We start from the raw sequence: 23,558 nt of genomic DNA on the forward strand, positions 1-23,558 counted from the left end.
GGATACTAGGAATACTCTTCCTATTCCCCAGAGTTCATGTATATTACTATTTTACAAAAGACTGTCACAGAACACTTTTTGTATTTTAACTTTTTGGCTGGAACTCTCTTTCAAACGTTCTGTTCTAAAAAATAACAAAAAGGAAAAGAGGAGAAGCATGTTTGGAAGGCAAGCGTGTTGCTGCACAACATAAAACTGACACTTCAGAGTTCTTGACTTTTCCCTTGGGCAAAGAGCTGGCTACTGAAAATTAGACTGGACAGCAGTGTGGAATGTGCTGTGTTTTTCTTCTAGCCCCAAAGAGAGTAACTGTAAAAGCATCTTGACTGTAGCAAGGGTATCATAAGTTAAACCCCCCCAGTCTTCCTTCTGATTCTTCTTCCTATGTCTTGGTCCCAAAATTGCTCACCAACTTTCCTTCTCATCAATCGGTTTCGTTTACCCTCTCTGGTCCTTCTCCAGCTGCAAGAGGAAGCGAAAGATGGTTGTATTTCAGAATACACACTCATGCAGGAAAGCATGATCCTAGAACCACAAAATGCATGGGTGGGGCTGGGCAAATGGAAAACATGGTATCTTTTTTTTAATGGTATTTTGTCAAAAACAGGAACATGATAGTAAACATGTTTTAAAAAAAGACACAGGTTGTAGAATCCGTAGTCATTTTAAGCGATGCCACCCATAGATTCCCTGTTAACAATATAGTTTGAGAAACCTGGTCCTATGAACAGGGGCCTGTGTGTATTCTATAGACGTCGACATTTTAATATCTGTACCCCTATCTTCCACTGACTTACATAGAAGGTAAAATTCTGTCAGACACTTTGCAGGCACAAATTATCATTATAGGAAATTTATGGAACTCAAATGCTTATGTTTGTATTCAGTTTGGGGATTTTTCACTGTAGAATTCCAGACTTGTTGACTGTAATGGCCAGCATACAAAGAAGCATGCAAGAATGGTTTCCATGCATTCAAGAAGGCTTGAGCCTGTGTTTCCAAAGCAGCAGCACTTTTCCCCAAGGCCAAGTGGCAAAATCACTTTTGAAACAGATGAATGGGCATTCAAATGCAGTTTTTTTGTATAGCATGTGAATTAACTCCCAGCAGGCATGCTCAAGGTCTTGGATATTACCTAGGTCAGTGGTACTCAGACTTTTTACCCATGGGATCCCCCTTTACATGTGGACTTCATGCCCCGCCCAACTCCACATAGCATATGAATTAAAATATTTTGTTTATTTAAGCATGCATATTTTTATTCACACAATCATGTATATTCATATTTTAACATTTTATAAGGAAATAACATTGTTCAAATTAGAACAGTTTTATTTAAGTAAATTCAATATTTAACTCAACACATGTATAAAGTTTACTTACAAAAATGTGTGGAAAGATCAGGGCCTCCAAGTCTCATGCTCCCCCGAGGGGGGGTCTCATCCCACCATTTGAGAACCACAGGTTTAAGTAGCTGTTTTGATCCTAACCAACATCCAGTATCCTCAGAACAAAGGTTGGTATCAGAAAAGTGCACTGTACTATGTAGAGTGAAGACTTGGTGACTAGACTTGAAAAGAGCATTTGTCAGACTTTTTGGAGACAGCAACTTAAATTTGTCCCACTGTCCCTTTCCTCTTAAACCCATCAAGAATTGGAGAAAATGGAGGTTTATTGTAGGCTTATAGCACCTAGATTTTTCTCTCTTTATTCATGAATGACAAGCTGAACTCAGTACTTTAAAAACTGCAAATTTGGGAACAGGAATAGTGGGTGAATGAAGATCCTGGGGGAAATGGACTTTATTTATGGGGCCCTGTTTCACACAATGCCAGGATCAAACACAGAGACGGTGTCCCTCTTCCCTGGTGCACTGCTAAATTTCAACAGCAAATTGGGGGGAAACCATTAGAACAAATAAAAAATGCTTCTTTTTTAAATGATCTTTCATGGTTTGCTGCTGAATTTTTGACAACAAACCACAACTCATCCATCCCCATTAAAACTAGCAGCAAATACTTGTTTTAAAGATTGTTTTAAAGTAGCCTATGGAATCCAGCGGCATGATGTACCACAGAAATAGAAATTCAGCCGTTTTTTACAGGGACCAAGAAAAATTGGTGTATTTTCCAGTAACCGTCAAAAAAGATGTACATGCAGCCTGAGTCCTGCATGTTGCCTGTCCTTGTTCTGTTCACTCAAAATATATGAGATAAACATATTATTATTATTATTATTATTATTATTATTATTATTATTTGTATCCCGCTTTTCATAAATCAAAGCGGCAACAACAATCAATAATACAGTTACATTCATATAAAAAATCAGATTAAAAACATCAACAATACATCTCACAATCACAGTCCTGCCAGCAGCGAATAAACAATACAATACGGTGAGATTACAAATTAAAAAGGGGAAAAACTAGCTGCAAGGCAGTTTAGGGGAAAGCTCGGAAGCAAATTGGCAGCCAATGTAGATCTTTTAGCACAGGTGTTATATGACTGGCCCTGGAGACACCAGTGACCAGTCTGGCTGCCATATTCTGAACCAATTGTAGCTTCCAAGTGTGGTACAAGGGTTGCCCCATGTAGAGCACATTGCAGAAATCCAAACGAGAGGTTACCAGAGCATGTACTACTGTTTCAAGGTCCCCTCGGCCTAGGTAGGGTCGCAGCTGGCGTATCAGCCGAAGCTGATAACAGGTGCTCCTGACCGTCGCATCCACCTGAGATGTAAGGTGAAGCGACGAGTCAAGGAGCACCCCCAGACTGCGAGCAGAGTCCTTCAGGGGAAGTGTGACCCCATTCAGGACAGGTGGACAAACCTCCAAACCTGGGCCAGGGGAACCTATCACGAGTACTTCCGTTTTCTCTGGATTCAAACTGAGTCTGTTTTCCCTCATCCAGCCCATTACCGAGTTCAGGCAGGCATCTAGAGGAGAGATGCCCTCCCTGGTCACTGAATCAGTCGGAGATACAGAGAAGACTATTTGGGTGTCATCAGCATACTGATAACACCGCACCCCATACCTCCGGATGATCTCTCCCAGCGGTTTCATGTAAATGTTAAATATCATAGGGGACAGAATGGCTCCTTGAGGGACACTAGATGTAAGGGCCCTCTTATCGGAGCACACGTCCCCCAGCTGCACCATCTGGAATCTACCCGAAAGGTAGGAGCGGAACCACTGAAGCGCAGTGCCCCCAACTCTCTCAGGCATTCCAGAAGGATACCATGGTCAATGGTATCGAAAGCCGCTGAGATGTCTAAGAGCACTAACAGGGACATGCTACCCCTGTCCATGCCCAGACGGAGATCATCGACCAAGGCGACCACGGCAGACTCAACTCCATAGCCTGCCCGGAACCCAGTTTGAAATGGGTCTAGAAAATCAGTATCATCCAAGATCGATTGAAGCTGGATTGCAACCGCCCTCTCAGTCACCTTCCCCAAGAAAGGCAAAAGCGATACAGGCCGATAATTGTTATGCGACAGGGGGTCTAGGGAGGGCTTTTTTATCAGCGGTTTTACTATGGCCAATTTCAAATTGGTTGGAAATTGCCCATCCCTAAGTGATGTATTAATTATGCGGTGTAACATTGTAGTTACAACCGCACCCCCCTGAGCCGCTAGCCACGAGGGGCAGGGATCGAGAGAGCAAGTTGTCTTCCTAACACTTCCAAGGATCTTGTCCACATCCTCGGTACTTACAGACTCAAAATGATCCAGTACAATTGAGTCCACGGAAGCTCTGGAGACCTCTGGTGTATAATCTAAAAGACTTGTATGCGTAAACACACACATTTATATATGGGGGGAAAGGGGTAATTCACCCATCATCCCAGCCAGTATTGTTCATTCTGGTGGGGGATGATGGGAATCGTTGCACAATATGTCTGGAGGGAACTAGAAATGTGGGAAAGCTGTTTGAGAGAATACACACTAGGCACTCAGTGTGGCAACTGGGCCTTCTTGTAGCCCTTATGCAGGTACACTTAGAGCATATACCCACTATACATGAGGAGGGAGAGTGGGACAAGCATGCTAGCTCTATGCCTTCCCCAGCTTTCTGACCTCAGAGTATTCCCTTAGGGTATGGGGGGAAGATCTTGATATTTTATGTGAATCTGGTTGTTTAGGAACAAGACTGCCTTGAGGGTTTTTGGCAATACCCACTTAGCCTGAGACCAAAATAGCATAAAAAAAGATTAGTTTTCCATTGTGGCTTTCACAATTTGTGCAATACACAGTTTGCATAAAATACCTGTTTCTGCATTATGTTTTCCATTTGTAAAGCTAAGCATGTGAAAGCACTCCAAGCACAATGGGGTAGGCAGAGGGATCGTGGAGACACAAACAGCCCATCCAGTGTTATTACTTATTTTCATTTATGCAGCAATGCAGCAATACTTACATTTCCACTACTGCACCATCTATAGAAATGCGTACCCTAAAGGCGCCAGATGCTATCTCATTTTGAGCAGGGTGATCCCTGGTTAGTACTTGGATGAGAGATTGTCAATGAATAGCAGGTGCTGTGGGCTATATTTCAGAGGGGAAAAACTGTCAAAAACACCTCTGACTATTCCTTGTTTAAGAAAATCTTTTGAAAAGTTTTTCTAGTCCCACACAAAAGCAAATCCAGTCAGTATTTTACATTCCTATTTTCTAACTTGCTAACTTTCACCAAGGGACTACTTACTGAATAGAAGAGGCTCCCTGGTCTAGAGTTTCTCTCTGCACATAAAGCAGAAGAGAACGCAAGGGCCTGAATCCTGTTATTAGCCCCAGCTAGAGCAGGCCCATTGAATCAATGGGATTTACCTGTATGTTGATTCATCAGTTTAGTCAGTGGGCCTGCCCTGATTGGACTTAGCCTAAGGATGACAATGAAGGGAAAGCAGGAAATTGCCACCTGCCTTCACTGCTCCTCCTTGGCAGCAGAGACCATGTACTCTACCAATCTGATGAGTGTGCTTAGAAGAACCCCAAACTCATCCTGCAGCAGAGGATTTCAGAAGGCTGATAATGCTGAATAACCAATGTTGCATTACTGATCTTATTATGCTGCTGCAAAGTTCAGGGTTCCCTGGAACACAGTTTGCAAAACCAACGCATGTGGCAAACTGGCAAAAATCTGCTAAACCAGTCTATTTTTTGAGGGAGTTTCACAAAATATACCACTTGAATGATCAGTGAGCAAGTAAGCGTGTTAAGCATGAAAGAGAATGAACAGAAAAGGTAGCTGTGGTGTGTTGCGGGCTTGCTATGTGAAAAATGTGGTTAACACTAGATTATGATTCTTAACAGTTTAGGAGAAAAGGCCAGTTCATTTTTAGGTTTTTTAAAAACAGTATTCCTATAACTGCTACTGTGGCCACTGTCAGCATCACAGGTAATTGGACTGCAAAAATAGGAAGCAGAGCAGAATCAAAGATTGTAGGGAAATTTGACCTAAGATCAGGAAATGAAGCAGAAGACAGATGGAATGAATTTTGCAAGGCCAAAGAAGAGTATGGCAGCTGTGAAGGAACTAGACTGGTGTAGTGTAAAGATACCAAATATTTAAGGTATTGAATATTGAAATTAGGATTGTTCATGCTGTCATATTTCTCATTTCTATGTATGATTGTGAAAGTTGGACAGTGAAGAAAGCTGATAGAAAGAAAGAAAATCAATTTATTTGAGATTTGTTGCTGGAGAAGAGATCTGTGGATACTGTGTATTGCTAAAAAAGTCAAATAATTGGGTCCTAGAGTAAATCAAGCCTAAACTCTCCCTGTAAACCAAAATGACTAAACTGAGACTGTCATACTTTGAATACAATACATCATGAGAAAACAGTACTCATTAGAAAAGACAATAATGCTTGGAAAGGTAGAAGGCAGTAGGAAAAGAGGAAGGCTGCATAGCAGATGGATAGACTCAGTCAAAGAAGCCATGGCTGCCCTGAGTCTGCAAGACCTGAGCAGGACTTTTGAAGATAAGGTGACATGGAGGTATTTCATTCACAGGGTCGCCATAGATCGAAGTTGGCTTGACAGCAGTTTACAACAACAAAAGCAATCATCTGGGAATTTAATAAAAAAAAAATCAGAAATGAATTTATTTCTTTTATGTTGCATCCCTCCCCAGGAATTTGCTATATTGTTAAAGACATTGGGCCTGAGAGATGGCTTACCAGAAGAAGTGATGATGATTGGAGGAAGGAGAGCCAGTTGAGATGAAGAAAACTGTGTTGGTATGAACAGGTGGTTTAATCAAGACCTATGGAGCCTCAGCTGTTGTATTGTTCTTTTCTTGATAATACCATCTGCATTGTATATCCTCTACTGATGAAACATGTGAAAGCTAAATACAGCGTGATCATCAAGTCATTTATCCCAGACTTGGAGTTAATCTACACTGCAAAAATAATGTAGTTTGATACTGCTTTAACTGGCATGGCTTAGTGCTATGGAGTTTAGTTCTGGCACCAGAACTCTGACAGAGGAAAAAGAGACTCTATGTTGAGTTTGCTGCAACCAAATAGCCCCTTTGGAAAACAGTCTCTAAAAACAGTGTAGTTTCTTGAATGTATATAGAGGTTGACACTACCCTCTAACCTGGGTAGTTTGTGTCTGAGCCTTGGGTAGACTGAGGATTCCAAATGACAGATTTGCAGCATGAATTGTACATCTTGGCTCATAAATTGCTTTCTGGTGATTTCTTAAGGAAATATATAACGGCAGTCTGTTGATTCAGTCTTGTGCCCTAGATTTGTCTCATTGAAGTCTCTTTGACTTCATCTTTTGTTGTTCTTTGAAGCTGATTCTGGCTTATGGTGATTCTGTCTTAGCGTTTTCATGGCAAGATCTTGTGTTGGGAGAAAGATGTGGTGTAAATACATGACATAAAATAAAATGGATTTATTCAGTCACGGGGTTTCCATTCCTTCCTCTAAAGCTGAGAGAAAATTTGCCCAAGATAACCCACTGGGTTTACGTGTCTGAGTGGGTATTTGAACCCTGTTTTCCCAGAGTCCTATCATGTCACTCAAACCACTATACCATACTGGCTTACATATAGTTGCTGCCACCCTTCTTAATATACCACCTTTCCTTTTACTCTTGCTTTCCCTTTTTAATTAGCTTCTGTAGTCTCCTTCAGCTTCGCTGACAATCCAAAAACCTCTCATTCTGCGTGCTTGAGTTACCCATGCTTTGTATTTTGTTTTCCTCTTTTATTGACTACTCCAGTCTAGTTCTTCTTTTCTTGTTCTAATATTTCCCCAAGTCATTTGTTATGGATTTTTCAATGGAGGCTTGACCAGCAGGTTTCTTCATTACGTATTATAGTTTCCCTTCTGTTTCAGTCATTTATGACTACTTCCCATCTTCAAATGTAGTTCAACTCAGGTTGTTAAAAACTTCCTACTTTTCTAACAGAAGGTTGTAAGAGAGAATGGCAACAAGAGGTGTCTGTGTCAAATCTTCCCCTTCAGGATACTCCATTACCCTTCTGCTAACTCATAGCACATAAGTGACAGTGGTGCTTATCTCTACACATCAGAAATAGGGAGAGTGTTGTAACATTCCTCTGGTGTGGAAGGGGACTGTTTCAGAAGACCAGCTCTGCCAAAGTGACCCAGTGTTCAAAACCTCTTGGCGTGACTATTGACTGATTAATGGACCCCAGGTTTCCAGGCTTGTTGGGCTCATTTTGACATTGCTGGTCAGCCAGTGGCAGCTAAATGGCAACTGACTGATTAGCCTGAGAGCAAAGGACCCACATTGTGATGCAGAAAAGCCTGTTGCTGGCCATATTTAATTTGTTAATCAAGATCTGTTGTCTTAGTGCGGCACTCATTTGGTTTGTCATGGCAAGGATAAAAGCCGGAGGAAGGTTGCACCACAAGCGCCTTGCAGTTCTCCAGAAAAGGCACAGGGTTTTGAACTTCGAACAGAAAGGGTTAAAGATCATTTTTCACAGTTCCATGCCAGCTATTAATCAGCCTGGTGGCATTCTATTCTGCTGTAATTCTGTGAATTTCAACAGTTTTGAGGTGAAAGATAAGCGAAGCAAAGTCATCCCTGGAGGTTCAAGGACACTCGTGGTGGGTTTTCCTGGAATGTTTTTAGCTGGGTTTTAAAAAATACCCTAGATTAGAGTGCTGTCCTAGTTGCCCTCGGTTATTGTGCTGTGTTGCCAAATGTGGCAGGTGCCAAACTTTGCTTGGTAAAGTGTTCCCATTGTGCCTAACTTAGGTATATTCCAAAATGCTGTCAAACACACAGGCTTATGACAGAGCTTGAAGAACCTACATTTGTATTCTTAGAAGTCATAAGAGCTGCAAAATGACATGAATCTGGGCTACTTTTTAGCTCTCTGTGTTCATCTACCTTTGTTCTAAGGATTGTTAATTGGCCTGGAATACAGTCTGAGGATTGTAGCTCTCGACTCTCCCTGTAACCTCTCCTCCATAACTTAGAGTTAATCCACAGTCCACATACATATGTCGAGGGAGTTTGCTATGGTTTCCATGTGTGTGGTTTCTGTGTGTGTATACGCGTGTGCATGCTTGTATTTGTGTGCACGCGCACGGATCTTCAACATAAACCGGGGTTGGACTGGTGACCACAACACACAAGTTTCGGAGAAAAGCCCAGGCCTCATGTGACTTGCTGGAACTGCCGCCTCTACTTCCCCTCACTAGAAACCACATCCTTGTTTACATGGGGGTTAGAGATGACTCACCTATTCCCGTGATGCAACACGCAGCCCGCCAAAAAAGCTGTTGAGCCATATTGGTCCCGCTGCCTCACTTTGCTGCTGCTACTTTGGGGTGCAAGAGGGATATCATGGACAAAGATCCATTGAAATCAAGTGGGACTGTCAATAGGGAAGGGGGGTCTGATAATTCATACCTCTCCACCCCTACTCCCTCCATTGTTTTAGGAAGTTCCCATTACTGGCATGGTGCTCTTCAGAAAACAACCACTTTATTTGTTTTATGACCCTTGGGATCCCCTTGCTTCTTTCTCTCCCTCTGTGCCACTCTTAAAAAAAAAAAAAATGTATTCATTCATTTTATTTAATTTCATTTCTGTACCGCCTTTCTCCCAAAAAGCAACTCAAGGCATCTCGCAGACAAAATGATTAAAAGTGTTTATAAGAAAAAATTAAAAACAATTAAAACAACTGGCTAAAAACAGTATAAAATGATTTCTTTTCTTTTTCTTGCTCACCTGTGCATGCAGTGGTTACTGCAGGATGCTATTTCAGAATCTGTTCCCTGGGGAAATATTTTATTTATTTGTTTGTTTGTTTGTTTGTTTGTTTCCAAGATTTATATCCCGCCTTTCTCCCACAGTGGGATTCAAAGTGGGTTACAATATATTAAAAAATACAAGGTTAAAACATTGAATACAAAAGTTTAAAATAAACACTACTAACAACTAAAACATAGATTAAAAACAGCCTAATTCAAAACAATAATCATAAAACATTAAACATTAAAATAGCACTCAAATAAAATCTAGTAGCTCCAGTCCTTGTAGAGATTGTGGCTGAATGGAAATGTGTGTACCAAAGGTGCCGGCAGAAAGATACCATCTCCTAATTGCAAGTGGCCATCTGCCCGAATGTGTCCCCTTCCCATTTTTTAGGTGTTTCAGGAACCCAAGGAAGAGAGAGTAAAGCAATAGTGTTTTGTTATGCCATTACCTGACTGAATTACCGTATAAACTCGACTATAAGTCGACCTCGTGTATAAGTCAAGGGCAGGTTTTGGGGGTGAAATTATGGATTTTGATATGACCCATGTATAACTCAAGGGTAAAATTTAGGGGCCTGTAGCAAAGGATCTAAAAGATGAAGCAAAGCAAAACAGTGTCAAAGAACTTACAAAATTCCAACAGACATAGTTCTTTGTGCTCATTCTTAAGGTTGGATGGATAAGAGTAGAGGGAATTGGTGCTTCCAGGATAGATTATACTCTTGCCTTTCAACAGGGGATAGTTCTTTCTTTTAAATAAGAGTTAAGATACAAGAGTTAAGACCCGTGGATAAGCCAACTCAGTTTTTTTGCATCAATTTTTTGACCTAAATTGCTAGACTTATATATGGGTATATAAAGTATTTGATAATTTGGCATGGAAGGGGAAACTAAGTATGATCTTCCTGGGTTTGGCAACAGCTGTTTACTTTGTGTATTGGGGGTTAGGAAGGACAATTGTCTTTGCACAACGGCTAGACCACAGTGTCAGGGTAATGTAGTACAGTGTTTCTTAAGCTAGGACCAGCAGTTATTGTTTTTCCAGTGTGCCAGGCTACAATTGTTTCTCTCCTGGAAACTCTCCAGGGGCCGGCAGCTGTTCGCATGTGTACCAGCACTGGTCTGTAGCCGTAATGTAGTAGTATGTACTGCATAACGATGTAGTGCATATTGCTATCCCGCTTGGCCACATGCCTTTGCTTTGAAACATTTTAAATCCTGATGCATCTCCTCACTTTGAACTTTCTACACTCTCTCTGCTGGAACTAGTTTGGAGGTTTTGTGTGACTGTCACAGGCCTCTCTTCCTCTTGGCATCTCTCCCATGCACACTCACTGTTTCCCTCCCTTTCAAGGAGGTTATACCCCGCCCTGGGGCTCATTCCGCCATTGGCTTTACATCATGGAATTAGTGCCACTGCCCAAAATGTAGTCCCATGATGAGAACTGCTGACTAGCATGCCAGGATAGCCTCCTTTCTTCCCTTCACTCCATTCCCCAGTGTCGCTGTTGATTGAACTTGGGACAGTGTTGTTGCAGGTGCTTGGGGAAATGTAAGTCAGTACTACTCAGAGTTGTCGTCTGTGGATTAGTGCTGATCCCTGAGCCATTGGTTGCCAGTCTACAGCAAGTTTCCAAAAAAACAGAAACGGCTGTAGCCAATGGTCACAAATATGGCACAAACATGTGACACATTACAAAAATAATTGTCAGTCCCTGAATCAGAAAATCCAAGAAGTACTGATGTACATTGATGTACGTTGAAGTACGTTGAAGTACAATTCAATGACACATATGTCTCAGTGGAATAATTTGAACTGCTTTGTTCACTGTGTTCCTGAGTATGTTGCTATCCCACTTGGATATTTAGAACGCTGCTGAAACTGCTTTGGGTGTCATGTGTGGAATATTTTTCCAGGCCAGCGTTGGGTCCCATGTCAATATTTGCCATCATTAGGGTTGCCATAACCTGGCTGCAACCGGGTTTTTCCCGGTTTTGGCGGCACCTGCCCGGTCACGGCACGGGTGCAGCCAAAAACCAGGAAAAGCCCGGTTGCAGCGGGGTTGCTAGGCAACCCTGGGGCCTCGCTGCCCTCCTCCTCCTCCACCGCGCATGGCCGCGCGGAGGAAAAGGAGGGCAGCGAGGCCTGGGGCGGAGGAGGCTGCAGGGAGGCAGCGCCTCTTGGGCGCAGCCGCGCCAACCTCCCCGTCTCCCTGCAGCCTCCTCGCCTCCTTCCTGGTCCCCGAGGGAGCCAGGAAGGAGGCGAGGCCCCGGCGTTGGCCGGCGCTCTCCTCGCCTCCTTCCTGGTCCCCAAGGGGGCCAGGAAGGAGGTGAGGCCCCGATCCTGGCCTCCGATTGCGGCGAGGCCCGGGGCCCAGGCAGGGAGGGAAAGCCTCCTTAAGTGGAGGCTTTCCCTCGCCGCTTGGCCTCCACTCCCCGCCGCGATCGCGAGGGAAAATGTAGGACAATTTTTTCAAATGTAGGACACGTTTTTGTGTGCCCTACATTTGAAAATTTTGTTCTACATTTTTCCCGGTTTGGAGGTCCGGCAGTATGGCAACCCTAGTCATCATACACCCATTGGATGGCTTGGTTTCCTCTTTTTTTACCCTTCTGATTTGACTGTCCCTGCATCATAGATACACTTGAACTAGCTCAAGCAAAATTTGACATACTTCAATTTGTTTATTCCAGTGGGAGTGCCAGCATGGTATAGTTGTTGGACAGTTGTACGGCTCAGCCATGGAAAACCCCTGGGTGACCTTTGGCAAGTTGTGCACTCTCACCCTCAGAGGAAGGCAAAGGCAGACCCCCCCCCCCCCCCGAACAAATCTTGCCAGGAGAATCCCTTAAGGATGCTATAGATTGGAAATGGCTTGAAGATACACAACAACATTTTTTCATTAAAACAAGACCCTCTTCCATGACTTCTTTTGAAGGAAACTAAGATTTTTAGGAAACTAGAAATGAAATTTTGTGCAGTTCTGATTTTTGTGGGCAGTATAGCACACAGGAGTTCTCGTGGAGAGAATGGCCCCCAGACCTGCAGAATTTACCCATATCTGGTTTATATCTTATTTCAAACAGATACTTGGGTCTCATTTCAGGGAATGTGAACTTGGTAAAACTTCAGGTATATTAATTTATGATCCCAATGAGTTAGTTATGACAGGGTTTTGAAGTACAAAACATGTGCATGGATCAAAAGAGTCAGGAATTTTTCTCTGTTGCTCTTCATTGGTAGTCTGTGTCCATTCTTGTGCCAGCTTGCCTACCAGGTAACCAGATTTCCAGGAGTATTTGATTCTGGTCTGCCATTCTGTGACTTTCCCAAAGCTGGCATCAGGTTGCTTTTTTCTGCCTTGCCCCTGGAAATAGTTGCACATCTGCAGTGCCTTTTATTTGTGAGAAGTCTGCCAGATCTTTCTTTTCAGCACATCTGTCAGTTTCAGTGCGGGCTCTGATCAGTTTCGCTTGCTGCCTTGTTGTGGCTGAGCTGACACATAATGGAATTAGGGTTACATGTTTTAATTGTTAGATTACTCAACAAATGGCTTTATTAGCCAGCTTGTGAACTGTGAGCAGAAAGCAGCAATGGGAGCAGGGGTGTTACAAATGGTAGCAGCAAATACACACCAAAAGTCCAAGGAAAACTCTGGAAAAATCTTGATTTTCTAATGTTTGTAGCATTTCCATCTGAAACTTAGCTCTTTGAATAAATGAATCTCAAGCTTCTATTATTATTATTATTATTATTATTATTATTATTATTATTATTATTATTAAATGGCTTGTGTGGCCAGAGATCTGGTCCTTATAGTTCAGGTAATGACTGCACTTCAGGCAAACAGGGCTTACAGGGTAAAAGTGAATACTTGTAAGCATATGGCCACTGTTAGCCAGTTTCTCCCACATAAAAAATGTCCTTCCTAAACCCCAATACATTATCAGTCCCATTCCCCGTGGAGACAGTGGTACTCACTTCCAAGTATTTGAGGCACTGATGGAAGAGGCTTCTTGCTCAGTCTTGCCACAGCCTGATATGACACACACTAGATGTGTTTGATTAAAATACCCATCATGCTATGCTGGCTGTGGGTAATGGCTACTGCAGTCAGATACACCTGTCAAATTTGGGAAGGCTATTGTGTGCCATCTTTGGAATTGTGTCCACTTGATTTTGTTGTATTGTGCTGGGAAGAATCTGAAGCACAATGTGTATGGAAGAGGAACTTCCTGTGGAGGTTCATAGAGATCATAGGGAATTTCCAGCCTAGTGTTGTTCAGGTAAGAATAGGGTGTTTTGGGGACAATCAACTTATCTGAAATTGAGCCCTGATCTGGCTGCAGATTCCAGTGTGTCTCTAATGGTAATTATACTTTATTTGTTTAAAAGTTTTCACCCTACTCTTCTACTAGGAGGACTCCCATATGACTCCTACATGGGATTAATAAAAATAAAATATTCCTTGGCTGCTGGCTTGTGATCTGAAAAGTATAACACAAAAGCAGAAAGGAATGGTGAGGGAAGAGGGGAGATTCAAACGCCATCATCAGTTCTTAAAATGGTAGCTCTTACAATGAAGCACAGGAAAAATACTTCAGAAAGAGGATGACAATTGAATTTCAGTGAAGCTAATAAAATGGCCCTGCCACTCACTTCCCTCTAATGTAATTTGCTAGAATGGGTCACTTGTAGGTCCAAACTAGATGTAGGGAAACAGGAAAAATCTGAGAAAAGTAGTCATTGTGTGGGGTCAATGATATTATCCCATTTTCTTGTTGCAGCTGACCAGGTATATGGTGACCAAGACATGCATGAAGTGGTCCGGAAGCACTGTATGGATTATCTGGTGAGTGCAAGAGAAGGGGTGTCTCAACAAAGCCAGGCTTCTATCACGGCTTCTAAATCTGACATCCAAAACTGTACTTGTCAGAGATTTCATGATCTGTGAACACTGGCAATCAGTGAAGAGCTGGGGCTTCTTCTTCAGAGATCCCCTTTGAGCAGTAAGCACCTCCTTCCTGCCTAAAAGTCATCCTGCCTGGCTCCCATCCATTTGGAGCCCAGCAACGTATGCCAATGTGGCATAGTGGTTTGAGTGTTGGACTATGACTCTGGAGACCAGGTTCAATTCCCAAGTCAGCCATGAAACCCACTGGGTGACCTTAGCCAAGTCACATGCTCTCAGCCTCAGAAGAAAGCAGTGGCAAACCTCCTCTGAACAAATCTTGTCAAGGAAACCCCATGATAGGGTCTCCATAAGTCAGAAATTATTTGAAGATACACAACAACAAGAAATGTGTGCTACAGACACTGTAGCTTCCTGTCTTGTCAACTCTCAGGCTGGGAAAAAGAATTTAGAAGAGTCCAGGGAAAATATTCACATTAAACAATCTCTCTTTAAAATTGCAGCTGAAGGAGCAGTTGAAGTGCTGCTCTGAAAGCAGTTTGGCTAGTCCTAGCCATTTGGGATCACGTAGCCCCAAAGGGGACATATCACATTGCCCTAGCTAAAGAGGTGCCACTTCTTTTGTTTTCTGAGCAGCTCTTCCCTCTTGCTTCTTTTTGTTCCATGTTGGAGCCTTTCTCCATCTGATCTTGAGGTCCTTCCATGTTGCAGATGAAGAATGCCGATTACTTTTCCAATTACGTAACAGAAGATTTCACCACCTACATCAACCGGAAGCGGAAAAACAACTGCCATGGCAACCACATTGAGATGCAGGCTATGGCAGAGATGTACAATCGACCTGTGGAGGTTTACCAGTATGGCACAGGTATGCACAAACCCCAGTTTCGGGTCCTGTCCTCTAACCCCTAGTGGCTGCCCTGAGTTGGAGATACCAGGCTCTCATCTGCTTCTACCAACAGTGGCTGATTGTGTCAACAGTGCTTGGATAGGGTGCCTGTGCCTGATGTTTCTCTGAGCTGCCTTCTCTGTTTCTTCCAGAGCCCATCAACACTTTCCACGGCATCCATCAGAACGAGGATGAACCCATCCGAGTGAGCTATCACCGCAACATACATTACAACTCTGTGGTGAACCCCAACAAAGCTACAATTGGAGTGGGGCTGGGACTACCCTCCTTCAAGCCAGGGGTGAGCCTTTCTTGTGCAAGTTGTGGGGACCAGAACATGATACTTTTTTAGCCTGAGCAAGTGACTAGGGTGTGTGTGTCAGTATTGCTCCCCACCTTGGCATCTTGCCACTGCCCTCGCAAAATAAAATTTACACAGTATGACACATTAAAGCCACAGTCAACTGGAGGGAGGTTATTTGGGGAATTGAGAGGGCTGAGAGATGACAAGGAGAGTTTTGATGTAAAAAAGAGGGTCAGGGAGAAATGAAACTTGATAAGAGGTACAGACAGAGATGCAGCGTGGTATGCATTTGCTAGTACTGTATTTGACCCTGGGTGGTGATATTTTTTTTAATAAAATATTTCCATCTCACAATTCTTTAGAAAGATTGCTTTCCTTCAAGTATTGTCTTGGATTCGGGAATGGTCTAGGACTGGACCAGCATGCCTGTTAGATCAGGAGGGGGCCACTGTGTTCCTTCATGTAGTTTTTGAACTGCATCCCCCAGTACTGTCTAGGGCTGATAGGTGTTAAGGTTAGGTTCTGCTAAAATCATATAGAAGAATCATTTTGCCCAACCCCTGTATTGGTGAGATGGGAGAATCTATCCAGAGTGCTGAACGACTATCCATCAGTCACATTGTTGCTGCCGTCTCACTTCAGGTATGGCCATTTGACTTCTCTAGGAGAGCAGAGGAGACGGAACAAGTAGCAGCTCCAGGTTGCTCTCCCTTAATCACCTCCAAGACAACTTTGAAGAGGCAGGTGATGCAGATCCAACAGCTAGGAAACCAGCAGCTTTCCTAATTGCTGCTTTCCTCCTCTGAATCTGGCACAGCTTCCATTTGCTCAATGCTGCTGCAGCAACATTTACAGCAGATGAATCTTGTGCCTTGTACTCTCTAAAAAAGAGGAAGAGAATACATGGACTGCCTAGATAACCAGAGGGCAGGCATTGCTCTTTTTCCTCCAACTTATACATTAGCATTACATTGTACTCATGACTGGCAGCCCCCCTTCCCCTCATTTTGAAAAGTGGGGCTGGGTTTTTTAAAAAGGAGCCTTGGCTAGTGAGTTGTGAGGTAGGCCTAGGCCTTCCATATGCTGAACTTCCCCTGTTCCTTGTAGTATGCAGAGCAATCCTTGATGAAGAACGCAATCAAGACATCAGAAGAATCGTGGATCGAGCAGCAGATGTTGGAAGATAAGAAGCGGGCAACGGACTGGGAAGCAACCAATGAGGCCATTGAAGAACAGGTTGCCAGGGAGTCCTATTTGCAGTGGCTACGCGACCAGGAAAAGCAGGCCAGACAGGTTTGGCTAGCTTTCTCAGACACAAGGGGAATGAGGGTAGTATCTTGGGGATCAGTAGAGGTTATGGGTCTCATCTCCACTAGGACTCTCACTGATTCAGGGAAGGTGAACAAGTCCCCCTGGAGCTCTGAATAGCATTCCTCCTTTCTTCTCTTCACAGCCTCGCAAAGCCAGCGCTACCTGTAGCTCTGCCACAGCAGCTGCAGCCAGTGGTTTGGAAGAATGGAGTGGCCGCTCTCCACGTCAGCGCAGCTCAGCGTCTTCCCCAGAGCATCCTGACCTGCACAATGAGCTGAATGCTGCCAAACCGCCTTCTCCTGGAAGCACAGCAGCTCTTGCACTTACCAAACCCCCCTCACCATGTGCTCCTGGTGAGTGCCATGTGGGCCAGAACAGGGAGCACCAAGCGTCCTTACCAGGGAAGGGTTTGTGCTATGCCAGGGAACTCAGGGACACTGTACCACACAGACAGAACTAGGATATGGGTTGGCAAACTGAAACCACTCCATATCCTTTCCCAACTTGCAAACCCATGGATAGTATCTATGCTCATTCTAGTGGCCCATGTTGACAGGAAACATGCAGTTTGCATGTCCAAGAAACAGGTGCCCTGTCTGAGTTGCATGCAGGAGCCACAATGCCTGTGCTACAGGAATAAAGCTACCCCCGAAGAAGGCTGTACCCTCTTTTTTAGTATGAGAAAGGAGAATGGACAAGCTATAGTTGTCATTATCACAATGCAGTGTTGTAGCCTGTCTCTTCAGGACTGCATCCTTCCAGTCATTTTCAAGGGTTGTTGAAGAACTACAGGCAAGGGAGTACAAGATAGTGTCTGCCATGGAGTGTGAGGAGACAGAGCAGGAAACTGAGTCTTGTTTACCTTTATAGAAGTCTGAGCCACCTTTCCCGTTGTGATGCCTGAAACAGTTCACCTTGGGTGTGTATGTATAAACAAAACAAAACTTAAAATCAGAACTTCACAGGTTTTTTTTAAAGGATAAAGTAACAATATATAATAACCCTATATAATCAGAAGCTGGAAGTAAAGCTTAAGAGAGCTAGCTGTAAAGTAGACTTGTCCTCAAAACTGTAAACAAATCCTGTAAGATTGGCTGTTCAAACCCTAGAACAAGCTTGTGCAAAAGAACCAAAAATTCCAGAGGAAAGCTAAAAGCAGAAGGGGATTTTCCCCCCAAGCAGACTTCTCTGGAGAGGGCAGTTTTAGCACATCCTCAGATTTTACCGCTTGGAAAACCTTAAAGAAAGGGTGAGGAATGTGTGGTCTTTCAGATAGCGCTGGGTCTGAAGGGAGTTGCAGTCCGACAACATCTGAATAGCTACACATTCCCCCGTCCCAGCTGCCAACTTCTAGTATGTGGAGGAAGCTTGTGATATGTTCCTTGCAGAACATAGAAGGAACAGGGCAACAGGGCAGCCAGAACCACAATGCTTACTTGTAGTGCTGGATTAATAATCTCATTGCAACAAAGAGGAATCTGAATCTTCCTATAGGTATCACATCCATTCTCAGGAATCAGTATTTTGAAATTATTTTATTTGCCTTAGCTGCTGTCAGAGTAGCCTAAATATCCTTAAGGCACCAGATCCCATCTGACCACGAACAAATATCAGGTGCTGTGGGCTATATTTCAGAGGGGAACTGGGAAAACTACCTTGAAGCACAGCAGCTCTTGCACTTGCCAAATTCCCCTCACCATGTACTCCTGGTGAGTGCCATGTGGGCCAGAGAAGGGAGCACCAGGTTTCCTTACCAGGGAAGGGTTTCTGCTATGCCAAGCATGATCATCTCCCATTGTGGGAGAAAGACTGGATATAGATTCTTGAAATAAATAAATACAGCTCTTAGTGCCTAAGAAAACCCTATGAAAATCATGGGGCTGCCATAAGTCAACAGGCAAATTAAAGGGACATACATACATATTGTATGTTGTCAAGTTGCTTCTTTAAAAAAACAAAACACTTGTGCCTGAAGGGGATATAGATCTCCTGGGAAATGGGGGGGGGGGGGCATCAAATTATAAGCCTGTAGGTGGCCTCTGGTGGTGAATGGAATGTGAATTAACCTGCATGTATTCTGACATAGCTAAATGTTCCACCCTGTTTTTCCACCCCTCCACAGGTACAAGCAGCCAGCTTTCTGCAGGTGGTGGCCGAGCAACCCCTCCCTTAGTGTCATTGTATCCAGCCCTGGAATGCCGGGCAATAATGCAACAGATGTCCCCCACAGCGTTTGGTGAGTGCCCTCCCTCCTGCCAGGCAGCCAAGACAAAATGGAGAACTCCTCTTAAAAATGGTATCCCATCTTCAAGAGGGTGCGGGGATTGCCATGTTATATAAGCTCTCAGATTTTTTCTATTACAGGATCTTAAATCCAGTAGCTGGGTTCAAATGGGCCTCAACACAATTTCAACTTGAAACTTCTTAAAATCTTAAGATGTACTTTACAAGAATCTGGACAAATAAACAGATTCCACAGTAGCATACTCCATGTATCATGAGATGATTGCTGTCTTGCAAATTTCCAGAGCAATCTCTCTCTGACCTTTGCATGAATTCATAGAAATAGGTTGACTTTCTCATGTGGAAGTCACTTACAACAGTTTTCTACAACATAGTGCCCTCCAGATATTATATCCCAGCTCCCATCAGCCTCAACTATCTGATGATTAGGAATTATTGTGGATTTAATCCAAAACAACTGGAGGGTATAGTTTTGGCGGGAAGCTGAATGATAGCCTCTTATAGTATGAAATACATTGCCTAAGGGGCAGTTCAGAAGAAAAAAGGAATAATTATGAGAAGGAATCATGCATCATAGTGCCTTAAAACCTAGACTTGCTTCTATATTTGTGTCTTAAATTATATAAAATTAAGACTTTTAATTCCCTAGGAAATACTTCCAGGTTCCCAAAAAAAAAAAAAAAAAAAAAAAAAGGTGGGAAGGGAGGGGAACTTTTTATTAAACCAGGTTGTGCTCCAGAATCCTCAAACTCCAAAATTTGGAGCTTGGGATTTAGTCTGTCTTCGTCTGAGTGAAAATTTGACTTAACATGTGAGGTCTTTGTACGGATGTTGAGATAGCTGACATGAAAGGAGCAGTATTGCTTTGAGCATAGGGCTCTGTGGTTGTGCAGCCTGGGCAGGACATGGAATGGAACTGGTGGAATAGACTGGGCGTGATGGGGCGCTGGGGAACACAGATGGGAGGGACCAAGAGAATGGCTGACATGATAGGCTGAGGATGGGAGGACCTGTGCCTTCCCACGATGATTGGACTCTGGGTCCCATCATTCATCACCATTATCTGTGCTGATGGGAGGTACAATCCCACAACTTGTGGAAGGCCCTCTTTCCCTCATTCCTGCTTCATGGTTCCACCCGTAACCATTTCCACTCCTCCTTTGGCAGGCTTGAGCGACTGGGATGATGATGAGATCTTGGCTTCCGTGCTGGCCGTGTCACAACAGGAGTACTTGGAAAGCATGAAGAAGAGCACCCTGCACAGAGACAGTGGCTCCGACAAGAGTTGATAACTCGCTGGCGGCTCCTATGTTCGCCTGACACCCCTTAGGTGCATGTTTTTGGTCGGAAGGATGATGACGATACCTGGGACCCCTCCCTCCCTCCTCCTTCTCCTCTGCTGCTGCTGATCAACGCTCCTTGGGCTGCCCCTTTTGCTCCTCCACTTTTGGCTCTCTGCATCCGATCCCCCCACTCCCCCTGGTTTGTTGGGGGAGACAGCAAGAGAGGGACAGGACCTCCTCGAAAAGGAGCTGGAACACGCACAAACTGGGGCATGCTGGGCTTCCCCCTTCATCAGCCATTCTTTCATTATTAAAAAGGATTAATTGATCTGGTCCTAAGTGAGCCCTCCCCACTTTGGGATATTTGTGTCAATGGGGATGGGAAGATGTTATAATTTGCTTATGGAGGACAAGGGGAGGTGGACCGATGGTGAATTGAGTGGCATGAGGCATAGCTGCTTCTGGCTGAAGTTGCTGGCAACCGTAGGGTCTGCCAGCTTTCCTCCTCCCCTAGATGGTGTTAGGGGATGGAATGTAGGATTTCAGGCAGCAAGAGAGGGGTTGACAGTGTGGGCTATTGCTTCCTGCCCTTTCAGTGTAGAGGGACCCTCAGTCTGCAGCCATTTGAACCGCTCCACCCTCACCTTTGAAGAATAATTCTGCCTTGTGTGGAACCACCTGAACAACTGCCTCTTCTCTCTCCCTGCAGTTATATGCCTCTTCTTTTTGCTTCCCACTTCAGTGTAATTTCCCATATGTTCACATGTGGCTCGACCGCCTTAGCGGGGACCACAACTACCATGGATCCAGGGGTTTGTCCAGCACTGTGGTCCCTTTGGTGCTGCTGCTGCTCTGCTTCTTGGCCTTTCTTTGTCTCTCCTGCTGCTGCCTCTTTGATTCTCCCTGTGCCTAGCAGCAGGGGAGGGGCACCACTCGCCATTCAGTGTCCCAGCTTCCCCAGGAATGGGCCTGGTCTCCATAGTGGACTGTTGAAGTGGTGTTGGTCACCAAATGAACTCAGAAAGTCAAAAGACGGAAGCTGCTGGAGCAGCAGTGGGGAAGAGGCCAGGCTCTCTTGAGGTGAAACTAGGCCTAGAATCCAAAGGTTAGGGCAAGTTGACACTGGGCCATGTATCTTACTGGCTCCTGGACTAAAGGTCAATGAGCCCTAGAAAGGAAGGATCTCTAGCAACTTTACCTGCCCAAGGTGCTTGTCTTCCTCACTACTACTGTAGTTATAACCCACATACAGTGGCAATAGTTGCTCTCTAAGCCTGGCTCTGAACACATGTTTCTGCCTGCCACTTCCTTGTTATGGCAGAACATGCTCAGCCACTCCTCCGTCTTCACCCTGAGTCCAAAATCCATGGGGTGAGTGGGATTTTTTGGAGCTCCTGCCTCCTTTTACTGCTTTCTGAGGCTCCAAAGAGGCAACTTTAAAAGGGGGAAGGGAGATAGACTGCTGCTTTAGGTAAATTGGATCCAGAGACTCCATGGACAACTGGATGAAAAAGTGAAATTTCGTGCCTGAAAAATAAAAGTATGGGAGAGTTGATCTCTGCTCTCACTTTTTTCACTATGTTCCTCCCTTCCCTTTTCACCTGTGAGATGGGTGATTGGTTCCCCTTGACATAAGGAGAAAGTAGAACAATTGTGTGTTGGGGGGGGGGGGAGTTGCACTTGTGATCCAGGCATACAAAACCTCCACACCCATTTCTTAACCAGATAGGTTGGTGGTGTTTTCTAATTTCTGAAAAACTATTCTGCTCGTAGCTGGATTTCAGTAGTGTAGTCTCTTCTTGCTTCCACATGAACTCCATGCTTTTTTAAATTCCCTAGACCAATGGTTCTCAGCCTTTGGTCCTCCAGATATTTGGGACATGAATGCCCAGATTAATTGACCTTGCTAGTTGGGTATTCTGAGAGTTAAAGTCCAAAACATCTGGATAGCCAAAGGCAAGAGTGCAACGGGCCTAGATCACCCAAGGGAATGAAAACAAAGCTGCTGGTGATCATCTGTTTAGAACTAAATGCTGCATGAGGTCCTCTTAGAAGTGATCCGGGTGCCACCAAGGTGCTGGTTTACTGCCAACAAGTCAGATTCCTTGACCAGAAGTACTAAATTCCACAAGGTTGGTACCAGCAGAATAAACCATGTAAATATGGCTTGTTTTGATCTAGTAGAACGGACTTGAGATGCATGAAATGGAAGGATATGCACACTCAGTATTGCTGGCAACTGTTCCTTTGGCTGTACCTCAAGGACTTGCAAAGGGAAGTTGGGGGGATAAGGGATGTACCAGTGGGACTTGTTAAAAACGGCATTGAGAAGAATGGGAAGGGAGAATCCCTTTGGCCAACTGATGCCTTGTTCATTATCTTCGCCTTTTTAAGATCCCCGATGTCTTGTGTACTGCCATCTTGTTTCAAAAAGGGAATCATAGGTGTTTAAGGTTTCTGCGATTGAAGGTGAGTACTGATAGCAGTCATTCAGAAAATCCATGTCCTTGCATACAGGACTTTATGTGGAGAGGGGGAAGACAAGTTAAACAAATACACACTATCTAGTTGATCTGTCCTTTGATCTGAACCTCATTCCTCACTTGTCCTGCCACCTTATCTCCACTTTCTTCTTGGGATGACTTCAAAGGTTGCTGTGACCCACCATTCAAATTGCTGCCCTTCAACTTCTAGGGGAGAACTAGTTTTGAAGTCACAAATATGGTAGTCATGAGATGGCAACCAACGGCTGTTTCCAATAGAATTAATGTGTGCTCTGGTAACTAGTTAATAGCCTTGATTTCTAAGCTGCCTCACATTTATGGGGGGAAAAACCAGAGTACTGCCAGCCTTAAGTCCAGTTAGTCATATAACCTGAGCAGACTCCACATACTTTGCAGTGTGAAACAAAGGACAAAATGGCACCCCTTTCCATTTATACATAAGCCAGCTGTTTAAGAACTGAGCCTTCAACACTGAACAAAGTGGTAGGTTCTTGCACAACGCCTGAAGACAACAGCATGGTTGTGGGTACAGGACGGGCTGTGGCACACCCAGCTCTGCCATCCAAGTGAGCGGAATGGCAGGTGGGGGGGCTTAACAGGAGCAATTGAGCTGCCCCCATAGTATCTGCCACCAGAGACAATTGCCTCACTGACTTATATTAGGGCTAGACCATACCTACTGTACAACCAACTGGATGTAGACATCCAGTATAAGGGACCCCATTTTACTATGTCATATTTAATGGGACTTGAGCATCCATGATTTTGGTATTCACAGAATGCCCTGGAACCAAATGCCAGTGGATACTGAGTGTCCGCTTAATATGTGTTGCTGACTACATGACCCT

At 44.1% G+C, this 23,558-nt stretch overlaps 1 protein-coding gene across 4 annotated transcripts in view; it reads left to right on the forward strand.

The window, feature by feature from the left end:
• The window catches only part of OTUD5 (OTU deubiquitinase 5), a 53,609-nt gene extending 31,848 nt beyond the window's left edge, over window positions 1-21,761 (forward strand). For 2 of the 4 annotated variants that reach the window (XM_089484430.1, XM_089484438.1), the window contains exons 3-9: window positions 14,051-14,115; window positions 14,887-15,043; window positions 15,217-15,365; window positions 16,476-16,661; window positions 16,822-17,032; window positions 18,802-18,915; window positions 20,091-21,761. In XM_089484430.1, coding sequence (XP_089340556.1) covers window positions 14,051-14,115; window positions 14,887-15,043; window positions 15,217-15,365; window positions 16,476-16,661; window positions 16,822-17,032; window positions 18,802-18,915; window positions 20,091-20,212 — 1,004 coding nt within the window. In that variant the 3' untranslated portion in view covers window positions 20,213-21,761. Of the gene's footprint in view, window positions 1-14,050; window positions 14,116-14,886; window positions 15,044-15,216; window positions 15,366-16,475; window positions 16,662-16,821; window positions 17,033-17,549; window positions 17,603-18,801; window positions 18,916-20,090 lie in introns of those variants that run through there. The other 2 variants (XM_089484447.1, XM_089484452.1) reach the window with 2 other exon arrangements.
• The last annotated feature ends 1,797 nt before the right edge of the window (window positions 21,762-23,558 follow it).

Source organism: Sceloporus occidentalis, unplaced genomic scaffold (assembly GCF_023333645.1).
Source record: "Sceloporus occidentalis isolate IW3139 unplaced genomic scaffold, rSceOcc1.0.p SCAF_1, whole genome shotgun sequence".
Lineage (NCBI taxonomy): Eukaryota > Metazoa > Chordata > Lepidosauria > Squamata > Phrynosomatidae > Sceloporus > Sceloporus occidentalis.